The sequence below is a fragment of the Eufriesea mexicana genome, unplaced genomic scaffold (genome assembly GCF_001483705.2).
Source record: "Eufriesea mexicana isolate 0111107269 unplaced genomic scaffold, ASM148370v2 scaffold710, whole genome shotgun sequence".
Lineage (NCBI taxonomy): Eukaryota > Metazoa > Arthropoda > Insecta > Hymenoptera > Apidae > Eufriesea > Eufriesea mexicana.
Window position 1 is genome coordinate 1 of NW_016908851.1, and position 23,646 is coordinate 23,646.

At 31.8% G+C, this 23,646-nt stretch overlaps 3 protein-coding genes across 3 annotated transcripts; all 3 read right to left on the reverse strand.

Moving 5' to 3' along the window:
• Window positions 1–4,774: 4,774 nt before the first annotated feature.
• LOC108546428 (uncharacterized) lies at window positions 4,775–15,549 on the reverse strand. Its single transcript, XM_017898493.1, is given in 11 exon segments — window positions 4,775–7,156; window positions 7,407–7,685; window positions 8,130–8,197; window positions 8,453–9,035; window positions 9,341–9,523; window positions 9,598–9,836; window positions 10,110–10,824; window positions 12,268–12,424; window positions 12,540–12,815; window positions 13,281–13,438; window positions 13,632–15,549. Coding segments are annotated over 11 exon segments (5,541 nt in total). The 5' UTR covers window positions 14,587–15,549; the 3' UTR covers window positions 4,775–5,228.
• Window positions 15,550–15,786: 237 nt separating this feature from the next.
• On the reverse strand, window positions 15,787–20,816 carry LOC108546407 (putative metabolite transport protein YncC). Its single transcript, XM_017898465.1, has 10 exons — window positions 20,804–20,816; window positions 19,780–19,941; window positions 18,688–18,850; window positions 18,235–18,356; window positions 17,889–18,127; window positions 16,833–17,014; window positions 16,469–16,707; window positions 16,162–16,321; window positions 15,924–16,039; window positions 15,787–15,854 (listed from the first exon to the last, which is right to left on the reverse strand). The coding sequence occupies exons 1-10, from the start codon at window positions 20,814–20,816 to the stop codon at window positions 15,796–15,798; spliced, it is 1,455 nt and encodes a 484-aa protein (XP_017753954.1). The 3' UTR covers window positions 15,787–15,795.
• Window positions 20,817–21,487: 671 nt separating this feature from the next.
• Prx2 (Peroxiredoxin 2) lies at window positions 21,488–23,605 on the reverse strand. The gene is made up of 4 exons (XM_017898474.1): window positions 23,494–23,605; window positions 22,137–22,287; window positions 21,744–22,052; window positions 21,488–21,661 (listed from the first exon to the last, which is right to left on the reverse strand). Exons 2-4 carry the CDS (start codon window positions 22,268–22,270, stop codon window positions 21,517–21,519), a joined length of 588 nt encoding a protein of 195 aa, XP_017753963.1. The 5' UTR covers window positions 22,271–22,287; window positions 23,494–23,605; the 3' UTR covers window positions 21,488–21,516.
• Window positions 23,606–23,646: the final 41 nt, after the last annotated feature.

The window sequence follows — 23,646 nt, forward strand, 5'->3', positions numbered from 1 at the left end:
TATATACTTAGGTACCTTTTATTCACTTTCAAAGTTTCACATATACACGTTAATTATTAACAACATAATTCTTTGGTTCTTTTTTTATATCTATCAATTTATTTTTTATCCTTTCCTTTATTACCCGGAAAATATAAATATAAGACAGTCAATGTGAAATCCTACTTTCTATAACATAGTTATAATGTAAACAATAAACTAACTCTTTCTCTTTTTTTATAACTTCTAATTCTTCTTGAGTTTTTACTTCATCGTCACTTTCTCAATCGTTACTACGGTCTTCCTTCCTTTTTTTATTTACAAGTCCAGGGGTTTCAACAGCTGGTTGTGAACTTAATTTTGGATCAGTTAAATGATCATGAGCTGATTTGCTCTTATCGCGAAACTTTTTATTTAGTATCACAGATTCTTCTTCATCTTCCTCTGCTTCTTCACCAAATGATAAAAGATTGAAATCTCTGTAACAAAATTTTTCATTGTAAAGAATAATACTATCAGGACTAAATTCTACAAACATATATGATTTTTATCTTACTGCTGCTGCTTTAGTTTTTGAACTGTGCTTTATTTCTTCACTTTCCTGTACTATTATCCTTGGTGTAATATCAGAAAATGGATTGCTTAATATCATAATTTTTATCAATCTCGGATGATAAACTGCTCTATCATTCTACAAAAAGGAGAAAATATTATATTTATATTAATTCTTGATATATTATTTTGTAAACATTAAATTTACCTCATCAACAAGTGCTTCTTTAAGTTTAAGCATGTTAGATATAGTTCCTCCAGTAAATTTACCAAAGATTGTATGTTTATTCTGCAAATCTGGTGTAGAACTAAGAGTAAGAAAGAATTGGGAACTATTGTCATCTTTTCCAGCATTAGCCATAGCAATTAAATCTCGTCGACAAAAACGTAATCTCGTGTGAAATTCCTCCTAAAACATATATATCCAATAATTGTTTTTTAATAAAAAAAGAATTCATTTCATTTTTAAATATAGTCTCACTTTAAATGATTCTCCATATATTTTACCACCTTCTCCTGTACTTGTTGAATCACCACCTCGTGTTATGACTCCTTTGATAATTCTATGAGAGATAGTGTCACCCTAATAACCTTCCACACATAATGGTATGAAATTTCTACATGCCTTTGGAGTTTCTTTCGCCCACAATTCTAACTCAATATCACCAACAGTTGTTTTCATTATAACCTGGTTATAACAAATATATTAGTTTTATTAATGTAAAATGCCTTTAAAATCAAATTTATTAAAATTTATTATTTATTATTGTAATTCAAATTAGAAATTATTTGATATATTAATATAGAAATTTAGAAAGTAAATATTGTATATCGGTTAAATTTTTAAAAACAGATATACAATCCATTGAAATATTATAAAATGATACTTATTACTTTACCCTTAGTGGCTGGCTCTTGCATATAAATATTACTCATGTTTGTAAGTCTCCTATAATAGAAAAAGTCCTTCATCAATAATATTTCATATTAAATCTTTAGTTATTTATAAATCAGTCAACCAAATGGTTCTTTTCTCGAATAATTATACCTTTTAACTCTTTTTGACATTGACTTTATTGGCCCAATGAAGTCCATGATGTGCCACAGCACAATTATAACTTCTTCTTTTATAGTGTCCAAGTCCCTATAGATATTACTAGACATTATTGCCTTAATACAACATTTACACTCTATATTCAATTTAACTTTACCTTTCATAACTATTATCAATTGTTCATTCTCCATCTCTTCAATGATCCTCATATTTGCAAGTCAATGCTACACACGTTTCTCTCTTTGATAGATATGCTGCCTCTTTTCTGTTTCTTGATTTGACATAGTATACATTTCCTCTTCTCATTACTTTTATTCAAATTTAATACATTAGCGATGATCATTGACTTTGACCACTGATATTAATATTCATTTATATCAGGAACACAACATACCTTTCAATCTCACTGTATTCTCCATATTTTGTTGTTATAACAGGTCATCACTTAAATTAATTGTATTCCTCTTTGTCTGCCTAAACCATCTCCATTTTCTGAATTTTTATTTGACCATCAAAGATTTCTATCTTGTATGTCATATGGTTAACCGACCTAGAATGCAATAGACATATCATACTTTACATATTTATATTGCTGCTTCAATTTTTTCTCGCTATAAAGTATAATTCTTAGCATCTACGCTGATGATATTCTATGAGTCCAATATTTTTCCATTGTTGCACGTGCCTGTTTATTTCAACAGAATATTGTCTTTTCTAACTTACACTATTTAATTGTAACTAAAGGTTATGTTAATACAAATACTTACATTCTTTTCGTGATGCAGGCATACCTGCATGGACACAACAATGCTTCCGGCGTTTGTTTGTAATTTTTCCTCATTTCCCATGCATTCTCCTGTTCATTTGGAGAAAAATTAACAAATCGCTCAATTTCTGTGTTTCATTTATGAAATTTTATAATTGCGTTGTAAAGGCGTAGCTTTGCATATTTGTCGTCTGCCAGGTAAAGAAATAAATGCTGATTGTCTAATTAATACCGCTGTTTCGGCTGAATTTATTAAAGAATGTAGAAAACTTTATGATTTTATTTATTAAAATAAATTAAAATATATTAGGTGCACGTAACCAGAGTTAGTAAACTATTTGCGAAACTATTCCAAAGTCATAGGTGGCGCTGATCGCAGGCGGTAAAATTTGTATTCGAACTGGATACTAGAAATCAATTCGACAGTAGAAAATTAATAAATTGCCAAGTTTTTGTAATTAATTCATGAAAATTTATAGCTGCACAGCAAAGTTGGAATTATAGGCAACATTCTTATAGGATGTTTAATTTAATAATTAATACTTACATGAGCGATAGGTTTTGTATTTCCTGTAATAGGCGGAAAATGAATACAAAATAAAAAATATATTAAAAAAACTGTGAACGGGAATCGAACCCCGATCCTCCACTATAGAAATTCTCGATGGTTGTTGTTACGCTACAATTTAACTCAAAATATGTTGGAAATAAATTTATAATCATGGTGCTAATAAAACTTCAATCGTAAATATTTCAAAAATTATTGAGTATTTGCGACTATAATAATATATTTTTTTAAATTGCATGACGATATCTACAAACCTGCAAAGTTTCAACTAAATCGGTGACCCGAGGGACTTGCACTCTCCTTGTAAGGTAATCCTAATAAAAATATTTCTTCCTTTCTTAGATGTTTAATATTCAACTTTCTCTTCATAGATCAAATAAATGATTGTTATTAACAATTAGAAGTTTATGAAACTTATTTTTCCGCAAATAATATTGTTATAAAGTAATGAAGTATATGAGTTTTACGAGTTTATGATTTGAAACCTCGACATGTTTCACGCTGTTATTAGCAGATGGCAGTAGCTACAAATTCTCATCACTTTCATTCTTTTTTCACTATAGATCTTCAAAAATCTACAAATGTATATATACAGACCTTGATTAAACTAAATGACAGTTAAATAATAATTAACACTCACTTTCATCCATTTACACTTATTTATTTTACATTACTTCGTCTCAAATGGTAATATTTGCCAACAAATTTCTAGCTATCGTTGTACATCCGTGTCCTGCCATTTAACAACGTACCGTTCAACTTCAACTGCACTTTACCCGCAAATATAAAAATAAAATTCGTAAAAATTCATGTCACAAGAATTGAAACACGAAAAGAATGTATCAAAAATCAATTTTTATTTTATGAATTTCAATGAAAATTGATTATACTTAATAAAATAATTATAAAGAAATTTCATTTCTAGTACATTATTTATTTAACATGATTAATCACCATCGGTACAATTATGCTAATTACAAAAATGCAATGCAAGCGCGTTAATATATATTTACGTAATGTATGAATCATATTTTATTCATTAAATTTATAGAGCTCTGCATCATTATTCTCAAGTTTCGATATATTGACACATGTTCCAAAGTATTGTGACGAGACAATAGCTTATACCGCCAAAAACTACTTGTAGTGACATCTGGCGAACTTTCAGAAAAAGTTCTCGCTAATCCTTTACCAATATGGGTAAAATCTCTCGCTGTATTATACGTGTTTGATACAATTATTAAAATAAAGTTCCTTTTGTTATCATTCCTGAGATGATTAGATGTCACGAATATGCTTATCCGAAAGTTAGAACAAGTCGACTATGATGAGAAGGGTTTAACTCGTTTGAAATTGACTAAATTATTAATTAGCCACTTTAATGTGGAATTGAAGTTTTTTTTTCTTTTTAGACTGTATTTCTAAGATGCAAGATACTGTAGGAAATATTGATTGGAGTAATATTTTTAAAAAACATCAAAAATTATAAATACTCTCGATGTCAATTACGCGTATTTACGGCATGGCTGAGTCTAACTAACAAGCTAGCAATGGCTGTGTTGCGGTAAATCAGCGTATACACGTTACCGACAAAAATTTTCTTTACCTAATCTAATTATAAACAATTTCGACAATTCTGTTCCATGATTTCTTCTTCAGAATGGTCTACAGAATACGATACCGTATAGCAAATCTATGCTGGATAAAGAACTTATTTTAAAAATACAAGAATGGTGCGTAATAAATATACTCGACGTCTTATTTTTAAACTTGGGTGATAAATTACAATTATTCAAAAGCACAAATAATTATAATTATGAATATCCGTAAAGTAGGGAACTTAGATCTAACTTTTAAGATAAGAATGAACATCCTAATTTTTTTAGTTTTTATCTAATCTTTCACTTCAGCCAAAAATCGCGCGTTCTTTGAAAAACTTATATTTTTCGAAAACTGAGTATAATAGATCAATTTCGTTTGCTGATTCGTATTCAGGAAGGTAAGCTCTGCAAGAGTTACCCAATGGATATTACAGATTTGAGAGAAAGTGAAAATTTGTTGGACAATGTTGTTTACTATAATATTTAACATATAGATTCGTCGTAATCTAATATTGCAAATTCACATTTTCTCACATATGTCCAAATACATATGAATAGGGTCATGTGGTAACGTTATGACGCTTTGTTTCTTCTAAATCGTGTCTAACATTCACTGTATAGTAATGATTAGAAATCCTACAGCTTTTCAATACCACAACTATCAGTAACGTTATTAAGTAATTCGCGAATCCAATTTAAAAATCTTAATCATCCATTCTTCTTAATCTCTTCAGTATTAACCACTGTAGTAACCTTTTCTCGATCGTTGGATTCCCATTTCTCGAAATCGTTTCGAACATCGATCAATAAACTCTGTCTGCATAATTTAGAAATCGTACTCATGTTCTCTTCCTGTATATCCTTGCCACGTATTAATCGTGCGAACTTAAATTTACTAACGATTTTCGCAAATGAGCCCAAAGACTGTTGCTGCTTCCAGATCGATCTTGGGAGAGACTCGCATCCCCGACTGGCTTCCGTCAGACGCACAAAAGTATCTGGATCCACGTTTATCATCCCAGCACTAGCAGACTTCACACGATCAGGACGAGAAACAACCGAGTTATTCGACAATTCGTTAGCATTGTATTCGTTTACAAACTGTTCCACATTTTTCTCTTTATTTGCCTCTTCTAATGCATCAAGAGTATTTGATATCTTATCTGACAAAGAATTCAAAGCACAGTTAATATGATTTACCTTCGGTAAGCTCTTTTCTTTTGTTTGTTCTTGATTTTCCGAAATTTGTTCATAATAATGGGGGAACATTCTTGGAGAAACTTCATACTTCGTCGATGAGGGCTCCAGAACAGAATTACAAAGAGGACCACCACGACGAGATAAAAAGTCTTCTTTGGCGCGTCGTACTCTCAACGAATGAGATTCCAGGGACGTGTCCTCAGAGATCGTGTTCGTTCGACCGTCTCGTCGCGCTACTACGTTAGACAAGATCGTCAATTTATGAATGAGGTCGGATGACTGTGGATCGAATTTCGTGGAAGACGTCGTTTCCTTTATTTTCTCTTCTGCTTTTAAACTGGGCAAGCTGATTCTGAAAGAAGCTTGATTCTGTTGTTCGTTCTGTATAGTTTGAGCAGATACATTACTTCGTTGACTCTTTCGTTCGACAGAACGATTGAATGCTCCATCTTCCTTTGGCAGTTCAATCGACGAATTTCTGTCTCGGAAGATACAGGATTCCTGCTTTATCTGCGTTTGAAAAACGTTGCTTTCACTGATCGATGGTTTCCTCGAACTCTCCACAGATTTACATCGCTCGAAGTTTTGCTTCTCGATTGATGTTTGTTCTCCTTTGTCGTTTATGTCAACCTTCGTATCTTTCATCTCCCGATCTTTGGAAGATGACCGGAGAGGCCATGGTAATGAGAGAGACATCCTCAAGAGTGCATCTTGTCGGTTCACTTTAGGAGATCCTGATCTGGATTTGCTCTTACTTTTCATTGGAACAACGTGATCCTCGTCGATGATACTGCTTTCTTTCTTACCGGCCGAGTGCTCTTAAAAAACATTTCGAGTCGGTGAATTGGAACTTTGCTTCTTGACACTCGCTTCCCGATCAGTCGAGACTTCACGATCATTACTTGATTGTCGACGGAGCTCATTTGTAAAATTCTCAGTCGTACATTCCATAGGTGGTTTCGAGGTTCTTACATTTTCCAAACAGCTTGTACTGGCTGTAGGTACGACTATCTTGTTTAAAGTTTCCTCGTTAATGACAATTCTGTTAAAACAACGCTCATCGCGACAAGGCGCCACTTTATAAGCAGTTGTTAGTATAGTAGGTTCCCGATGACATTCGCGCATATAGGAATTTCCAGTGTAAGTTATCCAAGATGAAAGATTTTCATGATGTTCTTCACATTCATTTCTTTCTGATTGTGCATTCGTCGTGTTCTCTTTTGAATGATTATTTTGTTCTTCGCATCTTAGATAATCGATGCACGATTTGCATGATTTGTGGTGATTTTGATCTAATTTCATTGTTGGTAAATCGTGACAGGTATCGTCTGATTCCTCTCTGATTATGCTATAATTTTCCTTTACTTTCCTTACTTTTACATCTTCTCGATCGGCATAAATAAGATCTACGTCACTTGTGATAGGCTTGGCTTTATCTAAAAATATTATTTATCATTTAATTTTTTCTTATGGGATATTAGGTTTGTATTTCAAAACACAAATAGAAATAATCTAATCTAAAAGTGAACTGAGAATACAGAAGTTACAAAGAAGGTTTAATGTTATATAACAATGTCAACATGTTTACCCCTAACAAATTATGTGTAATAAATATATGTGTAATTTTTAAAATGTTCGGTATAAATTGAAAGCATAAATAATAGTTATTTAATTAATGAAACATACCTAATTTACAAGCAGCTGATGTTTGTGGTAAATATTTTGTTGTTTCTTCGTTATAATTTGGCACTGTCTGGATAGTTGTTAAAGAACAACATGGAGTACTGCTGGTGGCCATGTTTACTTCTTCGTATTCATTGTCGAACTTAATCGTAGTACCGGTAGCATCTTTTCCATCATAGCTGTTCTCATCCTTTCCCACTCCTTCGTTATCGCACCCTTGCGCGTGTGTCTTCTCGCTCGATAACTTCTGGTTGTACCGACTGGTCGCTACTTTTGATTGCACTATGATAAAACTTATTTCTGAGGACAATGACTTTTCTTTCATCGTTGTTTTCATTTTTCTACATTTCCTCGGAAAATCTACTCGAACGTTGTAGATAAACTAAAATTTTTAGACAATTAAGCTTCATATGTTAACATTAAATTAATAACTTTTAACAACTTGCCCTGAATCCTATTCACATAGTATCGGGAATAATAAGAAAAAATATCGAGATAGAATAATATTTAGGAAACAAAACGATAAACTGCGATAATGAGATGCAAAATTTCTCAGAATCTACCATTGTTTCTTTTATGCTTGCGCCAAAAATAGACCGATTTCCAAGATTCCATTCACGGATAGTTTTGTTTTCGTTCGTTTCTAGAACGGAAAACAAGGAATTCTTTACTTGGCTTTCGTGACCAACTTCAGATCCTTTCAGAGCTTTGTACTATTAAACTTACCATCGGGCAAGTGTTCTTTCATGCTCCTTTCAATATTATCTTCTAACGATGTTACAGGAACATCCATCCTAAAAAAAGAAAATCTTGTGGAGGTATGATTAATTTTTCAAGAAATAATGAATATATAAAAACAATCAAAATAATTCGTACAAACGTGTATCTTATTTAATTTTGTCAAAAATATAATTCGTTATTTCGAGCAAATTCAGCAAAGTTGAGAAAAATACAATACATAAATTTTCTTCACTGTTCTCAATGAACCGATTTCTAAAATATCTATCATATATTACGGATATCTAGCATATTACAATAATTTCATATACCTCTCGAAATTAGCATCATAATGGACTTCTATTTTCTTTTCTTCTTTCTTAATGTTTGGTTCTGAAGCAATCTCCATTGAATAAGTCAAACTGTTTGATTTCGTAGGATCTTTGTCTAATTCTTGATCCAGGATATCAACATTATCTTTAATATCAGATGCCGCTGTTTTGCCTGATGAGCTCGCAGGAGACCAATGAATTAAATCTACATTACTCGAAGAAATTTTTTCATTATTCCCAAATTTCATCGGTTCTGATTGTTCTATACTTAAACTGTCTTCGCTAGAAATACTCTTTCTCTGGTTCCACTTTTTCGATTCCCAGTGCTTAGAATCCAAATTTTCTTCGACTTCGATCAAATATACTGGAGAAGGTTCATGACTAGATGTAACTGTCCCAAGGGGTACAGCAATACTGGTCGTTTCACTCGCTGCAACCGAGTATACAGGTGTTTGGTGTGGTTGCACCCTTTCTAGGGGACTCGCGGTTTCCTCGATAACATCCTCGATGTCAACAATCATCGCTTCCGGTTCGGAATCATCCATAATATCATCTGTTATATCTTCTGTTCTTTGATAATCGACTGGAAATAAAATTTAATAACCGTAAATAAAACTAGAGATAAAATAAAAATTATTTTAATTTTGAAACTTATTTTAATTAAATAAACTTCTGAACTTCTTCTTTCATAGTAGATACACATTTTGTAGTATCGGTAATCTACTAAAATATATTTATATTTATAATTGCTTGACCATATATATTTTAATGATCATAGTATATTTCTATTAAAACAAAAGTCAATGTAAGAGGGACAATTTATACTTGAATTCACTCATCATTAATCGAATCAATTTATGTACCGACTCGTTATAATTAAATACTTACTAGATTCGGGCAACGCACCGATACAATCAGCATTCTTCAATCTACGCTGATCCAACGACTGCAGACTATTCGACCGACGAGCAAAAAATTCATTTTGAACAGTTTTCCCGACCATGCTGCCAACAGATTTCGATCTCTTCAAAGAGCTAACTTTGAACAATACCGGTTCGTCGCTTCTAACTTCTAAATAATTTGCCATCCAAATTAACATGTTGAAAACAGTTTAATCAACGGACTAATTAAAATTAGTATCTTACTTGTCATGGTTGAATCATCCGGTGATGTTTCGATAGTTGTCTGTCTTAGAAATGGTATATAAGCGGGTCCTAAGAGACGAAAAGTTGAAGATGTAGGTGATATACCACGATGACGTTCCCAGTCGTATAGCTTCCTCGTGAACTCTCGAGAAATACCTTCAAATCGGTAGGATCCAACTGATGTACGAACGAAAACCTCTTTGGCATCATTTAGATTTTGTGGTCCATCAACAAATGGCCTTAGATAAAACACATTACTTAATTCAACGGTACTTTTCTTGTTTCAGCTGTTTCATATTTTGGATACAAGCAGATATATCGTCATAAGAATCTTATATTTTTGATTAATGAAAAGCACAATACCACAAATAATTACCACTATTTATTAATTACCAATGTCATATGTAAATATTTATTTTAATTTTCTAATTCTATTTACTTTATATCTAATTTCTTATTCAATTTTCTATTTAATATCTTCTACCTATTTTATTTATGCGTTTTCATCATACCTTGCATCCCCGTCGAAACACTCGTCTAACTGCTGAACATCGCTCCCGCGTCGTCCTTTAGTCGCGTTATTATTAAAAAGTGACAGTAACCTTTCCAAGGCGAAAAATTCAGTTTCATCAATTCCAGATGCAATCCCAAGTTGACTAGATTTCGATCGTATCGGATACTTTGCATCATGACTACCAGTAGTCTCGTTCCCTCTCTTCGAAGCTTCGATTTTTCGCGCAGGATCTTCGCTAACCTGCGGTTTTCCATCACTGACCATTTCTCCACTCTCATTGCCGACATGCGGAGCTATAACTTCTTTGGTTCTATATTCGCTTTTCAAAGGAGATCTCCAAAGTTGCCAATCGGTCAGACGACGTCGATTGAGCCTTTGTTGCTCAAACGGAGCACTGCCTCTACGCATTTTCTTTGCCCTCTTCCAGTCTTGCAACTTCTTCCTAAACTCGGGCGCCAATCTCTCCTCGGATAGCAAGTTTTCTCGAGGACTTGGTAAACTAGACGACATTTCTCGAATATCCTTATTAGCTGTACGAGGTGGAAAATTTTTTAAACGCTCCCACTCGACGAGTTTCTGCTGAAACTCGGTACCTAGTCTCTCTCTAAGGCTGCGGTAACTCTGTCGCGTGTCCACTTGCGCGCTCAATGGTGTCGTCTTCTCAATATTTTCCACACTGTCGTTGTAATTGCAATTCATTGATGATTCAAGTCCTGACAAATGAAAAAGAAGACTATCGTCACTATTAATTTAATAACAATTAATTATAATAATAATTGGTATAATAATAAATGTAATATCAGTTTTAATTCAACCCTGATACTAAATGACCCTGAACAGTCTGAAGAACGAAATATTATAAATTAAAAACATACAGTTACATATTAAAAAAACCATCGTCTTGAAACTTTGCAACCACCATACGATGATGCTTCGAAATAGGATAAATTTCATTTGAGACAATTTTTGAAACAAGCTATAGCTTGGGAGATACTTGTAAGCAAATTCTGCTTTAAATCGTACATGTAAGACTGCCATTAAATAATCATCTTCTTTTGTCGTTCGAGGAATCGATTGCCTGACTATCTTTCTCATTCGTATCGCGCCTTTGGCATGTTTGTCACAAAATTTATCGTTCCTGTCACGCGAAAAATTCATACCGATATTCCAAAATTTTCTGCACGTAGTCAGCGATGCGGCGACACAAAGGCACTATGTAAAAAGCTGCGACAAATTAAGACCGAACAGATATTACCAAAATGTAAAGAATACAAAGAGAAGCTTGCTAATTGTCCGAGGTCATCCAAGGAACGGATCTGTTACAAGAAAATATTCTCGAAATCTACGCCAAAGGTAATGAACTTTCCTCGTTTTACTGTTGCTCCAACGAGCCGTTATAACCTAAATCTAACTCTTTCTAATCCCAGTATGAAACAAAAACTATCGCCGACGAATACCAGAAAGCATATCAAGATGTCACGAAGCAAGCAGAAAGTATTTTAAACAATATCCATAAAGAATCGAAATCTATGTTTGATCAACTGAAGAAAGACATAGAGATGTCTAATCACAACGAACAGATCATGTTGCAAGGTATTCAGCAAGACATCAAGAAAGTGCTTCATAAGCTATTAGCTCTGGATCCCTCGTTTGGCTCTCTGAAGCGGAAATCCGCCATGTCTCTCAGTCACGAGGTTCGTCAGGCATTCGACGAGGTGGACCACGACACTTTGCCACGAATACAACGTATGAAAGGAACGATCGAAAATTTAGAACGAGACGTTTTGTCTTGCATCAACCGAGCCAAATCCCTGGTACTCTCCTGTCGCAAGTACAAGAATCCTGCATCGTTAGCCAAGTGCGTTGATGAGAACGCGAACTACGCGGAGAAGATACTAGAGAAAACCTCGCAGAACGCTCAGTCTGGATTGATAAAGGTCGAAACGCTGCAACGTGAAATTCTCAAGTATCACAAGGCATCGTTGACAGACATTTCGAAAGATTGTCGCGAGAAGAGCCAAGCATTCTTGAAGCACCTGAACGACTGTGTCTACGCCGCTAAAAGAGTAAAGCAGTAGTGATCAATGTCGGAAGCAATGGTTAAAGCTAAGAAAGAAGTACCGTGGTATAATTAATTAAAAGTCTTATCCAATTACCATCTTGAAAAAGAATCTGTCTGGTAACGATGTTGAAGAGACTCGATGGACAGCTTGGAGTCGAGTTTGTTAAGAATGCCCGCCTAACCTTGTTCCATTTGGAGTCTTGCCTCTGCATTTTCGACGTGAGAATTACCGACTCTCCACCGTAAGATCGCTAGATTAAAACAGAAAGATGTAGAATTTGCCCGAAGGGTTTCACAGAATAATATGAATGTATCGATCAGGCATTTAATAGGCATGAAAAGGAAGGTCTAAGTGGTAATATTAACCTGGCGTTTAAAATCCTTATTAATCGACAGATCTCTGTATGTTTTCCTCTGTTGGGGAGAGTTACCAGCAGAGATGTTTGCGTTGAAAAAGAGTGGCGAATTTGATTCAGGGGAAGACGTGTATCTGATGTCATCCTCGTGAGATGGTATCGCGATCGTTAAAGTTGGAGTTGATCTCTTTGATGTTGATTCTGTATCCTTTTCGTCTAGCCTGTTCGACAGGGTCGCGTGATTTTTCTCCGATGTGATTCGAATTAATGGCTTTCCTTGACTGACCTAAATTTATACAAAAATTAGAGAAGCATTTAGAGAAGTGCATTTATGTCCGGTAAATAAATGTTGAGTGGAAGATATGAATAGAAATTTAGATTCTATTCAATGTCAAGTGAAATTGATGTAATAAGTTTGATAATTGTCATTCTGAATCTACAATCTGATAACATAATAATTTGTTAAGTATTAAGAATATGTTATTAATGATGATTATGATTAATGTGTTCAATGATCTTTCATTGGCGGATATTTATGTAGCTAAAATATATCGATATATGTAAAAAATAGGTAACAAAAGAAATGAAGTAGACAATATATATATATGTGTAATTTATTTCATTTATCTCGTTTAATATCTATGCCACAATCTAAAAACCACTTTATAGCAGATGACAGAAATTTCTTCTAATTATGGTATTAAAAGAAAATATGTTTCATAACCTACAAATAATATTAAAATTTGATTACCTCGTTTACCATTCCTGTTTCGTTGCCTCTTATGGCATCCAATATAAGAATATTATCATCCGGAGATTCGTTATGCCAATTTGTATATTCAGTTTTCTTATTGGCTTTTCTTTTTAAAGGTTGATAATCTAAGTAATTTAAAGTATTTTTTTGTGGGCCTAGAAAAATTTCACGAATCATGAAAGAATATATACGATATTTTATCAACAAATAAAACATAAAAAGTATGCAAAAAACATATCAAAACTAGTTCTATGGACAATATTAAAAACATACTGTCTTTAGTACACGTTCAACAAATAACTAAAAATATTCTGTAATGAGACAAAAATTGATGAACTTTGTACTCACATTCATAGTATCCTTCATTGGATGAAGATGGAGACGAAGTTCCCGCGTTACAAGTCTCATTAACAGGAGATGAGGTGGCGGTACTGTTCGATTCCTTGATTTCAACCTCTGGAATCCTTTGATATTTGATCAACGGAGTCGATACAGATGTCGTTGGTGTCGTATTCGTTGTTACAGTAGAATCCACGATCTCTGTGTCGTTCGTGTATGCTCGTTCCCACTTGAAAGCAGCTTTCACCCTGGTCCATTTAGAAACTTTTGGTCCGTTCCCAGAAACTTCATCTACCGAGGTTTGCTTTTCAACATCGAGCTTGTTTCTCGCCTGCCTTGACGACGATCGTATATTCCGTTTCTGAAGCGGAGAATCCCTGCAGTTCGATAACATAGCGTCCAACAAGGACTCGGCGAATCCGGTGTCCTCTTCGCATACGTTAATCGTTCCATCCTTGTCTCGCAAGAAAGCACTCTCCAGCTTGTGATTGGCATCCCGCAACACTTTCAGTCGCTCTAAATTCCTGACGCGTTTAAAAAACTTCGAATTCCGCTCTCTGAGCTCGAGTATTTGCTCAGCGAAAGTATAGAGGCGATCCAAATGTTCGAAAGCGTCCTCCGCGTAGATACCTGAAATAGCCATTGCAGACATAGCAGAATTTCTCGAAGGACACTCTGACATTTGACCTTCGAATGGTAACGTCCCGAAATCCGTCAGGTAAGCGATTAGATCCTCGTCCTCATCGATATTTCTATACTGTGCTTCGTCCACTTGATCCCGTGAGCCTGGTAGACGCCATGGATTCGCCCATGGATCGGGTGGCGGCGCAGGTAATTCAGTTTCATCCACTCTCTGTTTAGTTTTAAACAGTGCTCTTTGTTCATTGACGCGACTCGCACACGATTTACGGATTCTCTCGGCCCTTTGACCATTCTGATCAACGACTTTCTCATTATTAGCCATTTGGCTGGCTTTACCCAGGACGCGCGTTTCACATTCGCAGTTTACGCTATTTTCTCTCGCGAGTTTGTCAATCGAATTATTAATACTCTAGATATGCCGGAGTGATCTAACTTTAGAATACATATTTTCATGGATATCATAGGCGTAGCACAAATCCTTAGTTACCTCAGGCATCGAAGTTTCGTGTTCACATAGATTCCAATGGCTAGCCGTCTTTGAGCTAAATTTTGTATCAGCACTATAAAGTGAAACAATAATCACTGGTGAAGCAGATGTATTTTCAATCTCGAATGACACTGGTGAGCTTTTTGCACTTTTCCAATTCTTTCTTTACACTTCAATGGGAACTTGCTCGGCCGATCCTTTATCACTGACCCAACGTGACGTAAACACACGGTCGATCATATTTCGTCCTAAGATTATTCGTTTAAGAAAAATGATAGTTATCACAAAGACGATGAAACGAAAAGATCATTGGTAAGTATCACGTCGAGTAACTCGAAGGTTCACGTTGGGAATGCATTTTTTACGTTTGGCGGCGTCAAGACATCCGCGGAAGAGGCGGTCTGAAATCGCACCAACGTCCTCGCGTGATTATTTTCGGTAGCGAGCATTCGGCATTCGTATTTACAACGGATACAAGAGCGTATTCGTGACGACAAAGCTCTTTCCACCGCGTTCGGGGAGCATGCGCGAAAGCATGTCCACGATAATCGTGCAGAAGAGACGGTCTTCCTGTTCTCGTCGAAAATAGACGGTGAAGAGGACTATGGCATATTCTCTCCAATAGCCGCCCACGTTTGTATTTATACACGTCTGCATACCTTGTTAGCGCTTGCAATACAATTATTTTTCGCGAATGTCTTTTCCCAACATACCCCCTAATACACAAGATACCATACGTATAGGTTAACCATCGGTGTCTTTTTTTGGCACCATAAATTCTTGTTAGAATGCATTAGCTTTGTATATTCTCGTGACTTTTACTACACTTTTGTCATTTTTAAATTTTTAAACTATCCTTCACTTCATTTCGATACCTCGTTTCGTCACGAAAATGTTTAATATATATAATATATAATTTTAGAGTCTTAAAGTAATAAAAAATTATATTATAAGAGATGTTTGTTCTTTGTGTAGTATATTATCGTTCGTATAGTGTTATATATAATTTATCGAGATTATTTAAGAAATAAGAACATTATCGAGTTATTCTTGCATCGGAAACCGGGTTAGATCGGGCATTCGTGACCCTGCAACGGCTGCACCTGGAACCATAAGCTCTTTAAATTAAACTAAAATTTTCAGCATGAGATTGAAAGATTTTGTTTACTTACTCATTAAAATTCCTGATATAACAATAATACTAGGAAGGCATTGTATGTTTAGGAACAATTTTGAGAAACTTCCAAACAAATATGGAAATACTCTGGACAAACCGATAATGGTACCCCTGAAATTATATGAAACTTAACAAAAATTTATTTCGTATAATATTAATAATATCGACAATAATTCATATTGATAATAAATAGGTGCATGTCTGGACTTTTCAGAAACTGTTTAATAATTAACCTTACGCCGGTAAAGTAGTTTTCCAACAAGAGTATCGAGGCTGTTGTTCGGCCAATTGCGTAAGTTGCTAATATGATCATTGAAAGAACAATTTGTACTATGTTATGAACTGTAAATAATAGACCAATGCATGCCACTGTTCCTGCTATCCCTGAAAGCACTAGAAAATAGAAAGAAATATAGTAGAATAAAACAAGAATTTTCAAATCTTAAACAGATTTTGTATCATGACAAGATTTTTTAAGCTTATTAATTTTTAAAATATTAGAGAATGTTAGAGAGCAACTAGAACTAGAAATATACTTGCCTAAAAATATTTTTCTACCGATAACATCGATACCAACTAGTAATAAAATTTCTCCTAATATATAACTCAGGGATAAATACAAGAGGACTATAAAACGATCCGTGTTCATCTCGTGACAATTGTGCAAAAGTTCTAATGCCAAGTTTTCGATATCGATAATACACGTCGAATTTTTCTTCGATGATTTGTCGAAGTTCTCTTGTAGTAGTTGAGTACTCCAGAGTGCCAACCAAATTATTCTAATTGTTATATATGTTCGTTAAAGTGAAATTTATATTAATAATAATTTCGATAGTGTTATTAATTCGTATTATTAAATAATGTAATTTTGTTTAAAGGTATATCTGAGGAAATGACGTATTACCCTGGAAATTGCAGAAAATTAATACCGATTCCTAATATTGTAGTACATCTGAAAGGAGTTTGACAAATCTCTTGAATGCGTTTATACGTTTTCACGCAGAATTTTCGTATTATTTTCATCATATTTCTCGTATTTCCTTCGTCTTCTTCGTCTGGTCGAACACAGTTATCTAAATTGCTTAACTAAAGCAATATTTCGAAACAATCGTAAATCTCTGATACTTTTTTACTTAACTGATTAAAATTTAATATCAAGAAACCTACTAATAGAGAATACAAGAAATTTTTTAAATATTAAAATAAATCGGAAAAATAGTTAAAAAGATATAAGAAGATAGTTAATTTTTGTTAACATGTGTAACAATTTTTATAAAAATAAACAAAATTTATAAAATGTTTAATAAAAAAGCATTTTTTAATAAACCTAATAACAAAAGGTTACAAAAATAATGCTCGCGTAAATTTAAATATATTAAACAAATATTTACAGAAGAAAAATTAAAATTATACAAAATGAATTTTTCTCCGAGAGATTGTATTTAAATTTCCACAAAAGAATTAAGATTCCTGAGTTGCGTAAAACGATATAATCATCTATATAATCTACTATTCATCGCTGTCCCTATTCTTCTTTGTTTAGTAGGAATAGGTGACGCAAGAGACTGTCAATTATAGAGTAGTCATAAACTAGCATTTATGAAAACATTATTTTAAATACAAATATAGTAAAACTCGTCCAATTTGTGTCATATTTAGTCTTATTTTTATCGACAGAGCCTCGCCAATATTTTGCAACTATTATCAAAAAGATTAAATGAAAAATATAGAAATCTTTAATTTTGTAATTGGATGATTCATTAAATTGTGGAATTTCTTTGAAACGTTTAGATTCGATTATCATTGCTGAGCACAACTCTGACTATATTAAAAACATCACGGTATACTCAACTCGAAAATCTGAGTAGTAGGGAAGAGACAGACATTGATCGTTGAAATATAGACGAGACAACTCTACCGAAATTTAGGCGAGCATTATTGTAATACTAGATGAACACACCAAATATGTATCGGCATGCTTCGAATTATTAATTGCATAGATTTGTCGTAATATCATTAGTGCTTGTTCGTATTGTCGGCGATAGAGTAAGTATCTTGGACTTGCTGGTAATAAGCTGCTCGCACACGCCATAATTAAATTTGGTATACCTCCCAATCCTGTAAGCACTCGCCAAGAATTTGGTCGAAATTTTTTATTTTGCAATCGAATGATCGATGGCATTAGTAACCATGATAATCCTATTTACAATCATCATAAAACATTTAATAAATTTACTGTTTTTATATTTCTTCGACTTTTAAATGATTTATTATTTTGATTCACTTTATCTGTTTATACTCTTTACCTAAAGCAGACACGTAGCCAATCAATCCCAACAGGTCCAACACAACCAAGTAAAAGCCTCTTCGTTTCATGGGCATGAATTCTATTAGGTATACTCTTAGAACTACATTATTGCCAGCTAATCTATAACACAGATATAATTTTTATATGTATGCAATGAGTATGGGAAATCTGAGATGGTTGTCACATTTTTCTCTTTTTGTTAAAAATTATTTTCGCTTTATTTAATATATACTTTATAATTATTATATATTTATTATTAAATACTTAACAAATTTCTTTTTATTAGCAGCTCCACGTTGAGTTGGTTGTAATGGAAGATAGATAGTGTTTTCAAGAAAAATTTATTTGCAAAAGTAACGTAATATATGGAAATATGTAATATTAGAAAATTTGTAATTTTTTATAAGAATTATTTCAATATTTTTATAATTTATAAAAAATTACTACTTACCCCAATCCAAGTACGAATATCGAGACGTATACCAGGAAAGTAGTTTGCGCAAATGATAAACTGATGCTAGCACAAGACACTAAGATCATAGTAACAGGAATTGAATTCTTACGTCCATTTGCATCTATTATTATTCCAAATAGAAATGCTCCTACAGCCATTCCTGTACATAATCTTATGTTTATAAAATATACTATAAATTATTTAAGAAAATATCCAATGTTTTCATTAATTTTTTGTTTTATACATATAATTAACCCGTATTATGATTATTTTGCTTAACAAAATATTAACAAAATTTTTGTTTAAATATTATTAATATTAATGTCACATAAAATGCTGCTAGATTGAAATAGCATTTTTACAAAATTTTTATACTGTTTAGTATTTATAGATACATACAGTTATATATAAACATGAACGATAATAATTATGATAAGAATTCTTTCAGAACCATAATTATTTGGTCTGGACTGTTATCTAGGAAAAATTGTCTATTGCTATTAAAGTTACTATTTAAGTAAACAAAGTTGTGATTAGTATCTTGGAAACTGATTAATTTCAAGGTTATCTAGGAAATCAATATTTTTATCATTGATTAATTTGATAACTTAATTTAAGAGATTTCTCTTTTTATTTTCCAATTAAATATGGTATATACCATTAGATATTTTCATAGATATTTATACTGTTAATTATTATTATTATAAATTTCATTGCTACTTTATTATTTTCTTCGCCATTATTTGTATGCAAATGTATTTTGTATTTATTTCATTATTATTTAATTTATTATATTTAATCAATTCTAACATAATATGTTCACATTAACTATCTGTATGAATATTTATGTAAGATACCTTTGAATTCACAAACAAATTATTTGTATGCATCTAAATATTATTTCATACTTAGGCATTTAAAAATTAAAGAATATATTTTAAAAACATTTTTTTTATACTTTTTACCTTTTTGCAAAAAAAAATTAAATATTTTATCAAATATCATCTAAATGTGAAGTTATTTATTTTTAGTTACTAAATTTTAAAAAAGAAAATTTTGTTGTATTTACATTGCATAATTTATATATACCTAAAGTTAATACAGCGTACACAGCGGTTACGTGACCTGAACTTAGGCTTAAATCACAAGCCATAAATGGAACTATAACTAGAGTAATTGGAAGGACACAAGCTTCTGTAAATGCACATATGCCACATAATCCAATAATAAAACAATGGCAAAAACCCCATCCTGCAATTAAATTATATTAAGTATTATTTGTATAATATATTAAGTGGTATAGAATGAATCAGTATTATTAATTAATTGTTTAATTTAATACGACTTGTAAAACATGTATTTCATATTGATATACGAAATATTTCTCTTGTCTTGGTAAAACGTTTCTGTTCGACAAGTGATATAATTCATATATAGGAATTATTAACTCACTGTGTATAAATGTCCTTTTTTATACAGGGTGTTCCTAAAATTGTGGTTCAACTGGAAAGGAGATTATTGCGTACCAAAAGTAAGTCGAAAATGTAAAATAAAAATTTCTTCATATGAGACTATGTTCAAGAAAATATATGTATTTAATTACGATATGCTTGTTTCATCCAATCTAGCTTACTAACTTTTTTTATTTGCATTCATAAATAATATCATACTTCTTGGTAATTTAAAGGAATATGAACTCATAATGTATTTAAATTTTTTACTTCGAATATATTATAAAATATTATTTTTTTATTAACAGTGTCGACCATTCTTAATATTTTTTTGATGTCATTCTAAAAATAAAATGGTAATACTACATTTTTGTCGTAAATTTACGATATCAAGTACAATATTTTCAACCATATTGTAAATAATTAAAATATATAACATAAGTTATTAAAACTTAATACATTATTTAAAATTCTACCAAATTTTTAGAGTAATTGTAAGATTATTTGTTAACTCGAATAAAAGAAATGGTAGATGAACTATACCGTATGAACTTCGCAAATTGTGGCTAATTAAATGTACATGTATTTAATAAATATTCAAACTTAATTTTTGCAAAAATGATGTCCTATATGAAAAAATTTTATTCTACACTATTACTTACCTTTACACGACATTTTACCTCTTTTCCGATGATAAAAATTCAGAAACACCTTGTACGCAACCATAAAATTTCTAACAACCAAGATTACTAATATCGTAATGCATTTTTTATTGAGAATATTATATCTTAATTTAAGAAAAATTAGTATATAATTATCTTTTTTCTTATTGTAATTAATATATATTATTTTAATTAGATATTTTGTAAATTTCTTAACCTGTTTTAGCAATGACTTTTTCACAGTCATTAGTCATCGTGTATTGTAGAATTTAATGATATATATAGACTTATAAAATTCCATTTGCTATACTGGGAAGTTATTGAGTTGTACATATATGATCTCATTCATAAATTAATGATGTCAATTGAATAATTTCAAACTTATACTCTCAAAAATTAAAACACTAACAAAAACCATTCAATACTTAACAATGGCTATCTTCAGTTTAAAGGCTTGTATTATCTATTAACATTAAACAAAAATAAAGTAGATGTTGAAATGGGTTATTTATGTGTGATAAAAGTACACAATGTATAAAAGACACTTATTTATTGTAATTAATGAAAATAGCTGATGTTGAAAATATAATTAGTGACAATTTTAAATAATATATCCTATCCATTACAAAACAATCTACTGATATTTGTTCAGAATAAAATATAGTACACAAATGACAGCTTTAAATAAAATACGTTTCTTTTATTTGTTTGATTTATGAATCTTTAAAGTATTCTTTAGAGGCAACCACATCAGGCTTCATAGTTTTCTTTCCTGGTTTCCAACCAGCTGGACAGACTTCTCCATGTTTATCAGTATATTGGAATGCTTGAACCAAACGTAAAGTCTCATCAACAGATCTGTAAATAAATAAATTTATTATAATACAAAAAACATTGTAAATTATATGTTGGAAATATTCTTTCATCATATAAACTTTACCTGCCAACTGGTAAATCATTAATAGTAATTTGACGTAGATTTTGTTTATCATCTATAATAAAGAGACCACGGAATGGAATTCCACTTTCTTCATCAAGTACACCATAATCGCGTGCAATCTTAGTGCTTTTATCAGCAAGAAGGGGAATGTTCATTTCACCAAGACCACCTTGTTTTCGTGGTGTATTTACCCATGCTAAGTGACTAAAATGAGAATCAGTAGATGCTGCAACAAGTTTGCAACCAATTTGCTCAAATTCGTGAGCTCGATCAGAAAAGGCGATGATTTCAGTTGGACAAACAAATGTACTAAAAAATAATATAAACAATATGTAATATACAGTTCAGGAAGCATATTTTCAAATATATAAAATCATGGAACGAAATACTTACAAATCTAATGGATAGAAGAATAATATAACATATTTTCCCTTATAATCACTAAGAGAAATTTCTTTAAATTCTCCATTTACAACAGCAGTGCCTTTAAAAGCGGGAGCAGGTTTTTGAAGTGCTGGAACTGGCATGGTCAAGTTTTAGATATCTGCAATTTAAAAAAAGGCCATTTGTATCAGTAGTAATGAAATCTTTCTATAAAACAAACTAAAAAGTATTTGTTTCAGATAATTTTCATCTCAATATTTTTAACCTTCCAATATTCATGCACAAATTGTTATAGTCCTATATAATTCTCTAGTTTTTTATAATATCCATAAGACAAAAATACTTAACAAAAACTTATTTGTTTGCATAAATAATATAATATAATAACATATTTCTAAAGTAATTTGTTTTATAGTAAAACTAGTCATATTTCACAATTGTAAAATAAAAATTTACATATAAAATATAACAAATTACAAAATTTTAATATAATAATAAATTCTTTAATTAAAATTACAGTAATAATTTGAGATTCATTCTAAAATTCTTATATTTAAATTTATTTTACAAAAATCAATCTTGCTTATCCTATCTTTAACCTTTAACTTATTAATTAACTTGAAAATTAATTGAGAAATCTTACGAGAAATAATAAAATAATTGTGAAAAACGAAAATTCCTTTTAACAAATAACAAGGCAAAACTATTAACGTTTAAATTTAGAAAAAAATATGAGCACTACAATTAACTGTACTTTTAAATACTATCGACACAATCTAAACAAAATAGTTAATCTATATACGCTTTAAGTACGTTTATGATAACTGTGATGACTATGCGAAATTAAACGTTAAAATTTACGACATATTTTGCAAGTATAAATTTCTTTACATATTCATGAAAATACATTTTAAAAAGTATCAAAATATACACTGTGATGTATATAATTTGATAAAACAGAACTGAATTCTATTTATAAAACTTATAAATTGATTTGTACTGAGAACGTGCTATTCAAGTATTTCGTTGTACAATATTTCTTGTTCATGAGTGGTTCTTGCATCATCGAGAACTTTCCATAAAGGAACAGGAAGAATCTTAGCAAAAAGAGAAAAACCTAAGTAAAATTCGATTATACAAACCTACTCTACATTAAACGGAATGATAAAATGTAATTCTTGTTTCCCTTTTTTTGTTTATTTGTAACTATATTTGTAATAGTATTTGGCGATTGTTAAATTTATATTCACAAATATTATTACATTTGAATATTTATAAAGACAATCGAATTAGAATTGAAACTATTTGAAAATTAAATATATATAAATATTGGTTTAATGTTAAATGCGTTATATAAAATTAATACCTTCTCTTTTGTAACAAAGACTTTTTTGTACCGTACACCGGACTGCTTTCTAACGTACTGTCTGGCTTCCAAAGAAGTATGCGACTGGTAACCGGTTCAGTAGAATTTACCTAGTGTTTAATATTTGTGGCCAAAGAGAACTATATGCGCCAT

Coding starts and splice junctions, on each gene's coding strand:
- Prx2 (XM_017898474.1), bottom strand. CDS start 22,270: ATGCCAGTTCCAGCACTTCAAAAACCTGCTCCCGCTTTTAAAGGCACT. Junction 22,053..22,136: donor TTCTTCTATCCATTAGATTT/GTAAGTATTTCG, acceptor ATTATTTTTTAG/TACATTTGTTTGTCCAACTG. Junction 21,662..21,743: donor AATGATTTACCAGTTGGCAG/GTAAAGTTTATA, acceptor ATTTATTTACAG/ATCTGTTGATGAGACTTTAC.
- LOC108546407 (XM_017898465.1), bottom strand. Junction 18,851..19,779: donor GTACGCTGTATTAACTTTAG/GTATATATAAAT, acceptor GATTATGTACAG/GAATGGCTGTAGGAGCATTT. Junction 16,322..16,468: donor CGGTAGAAAAATATTTTTAG/GCAAGTATATTT, acceptor TCTATTTTCTAG/TGCTTTCAGGGATAGCAGGA.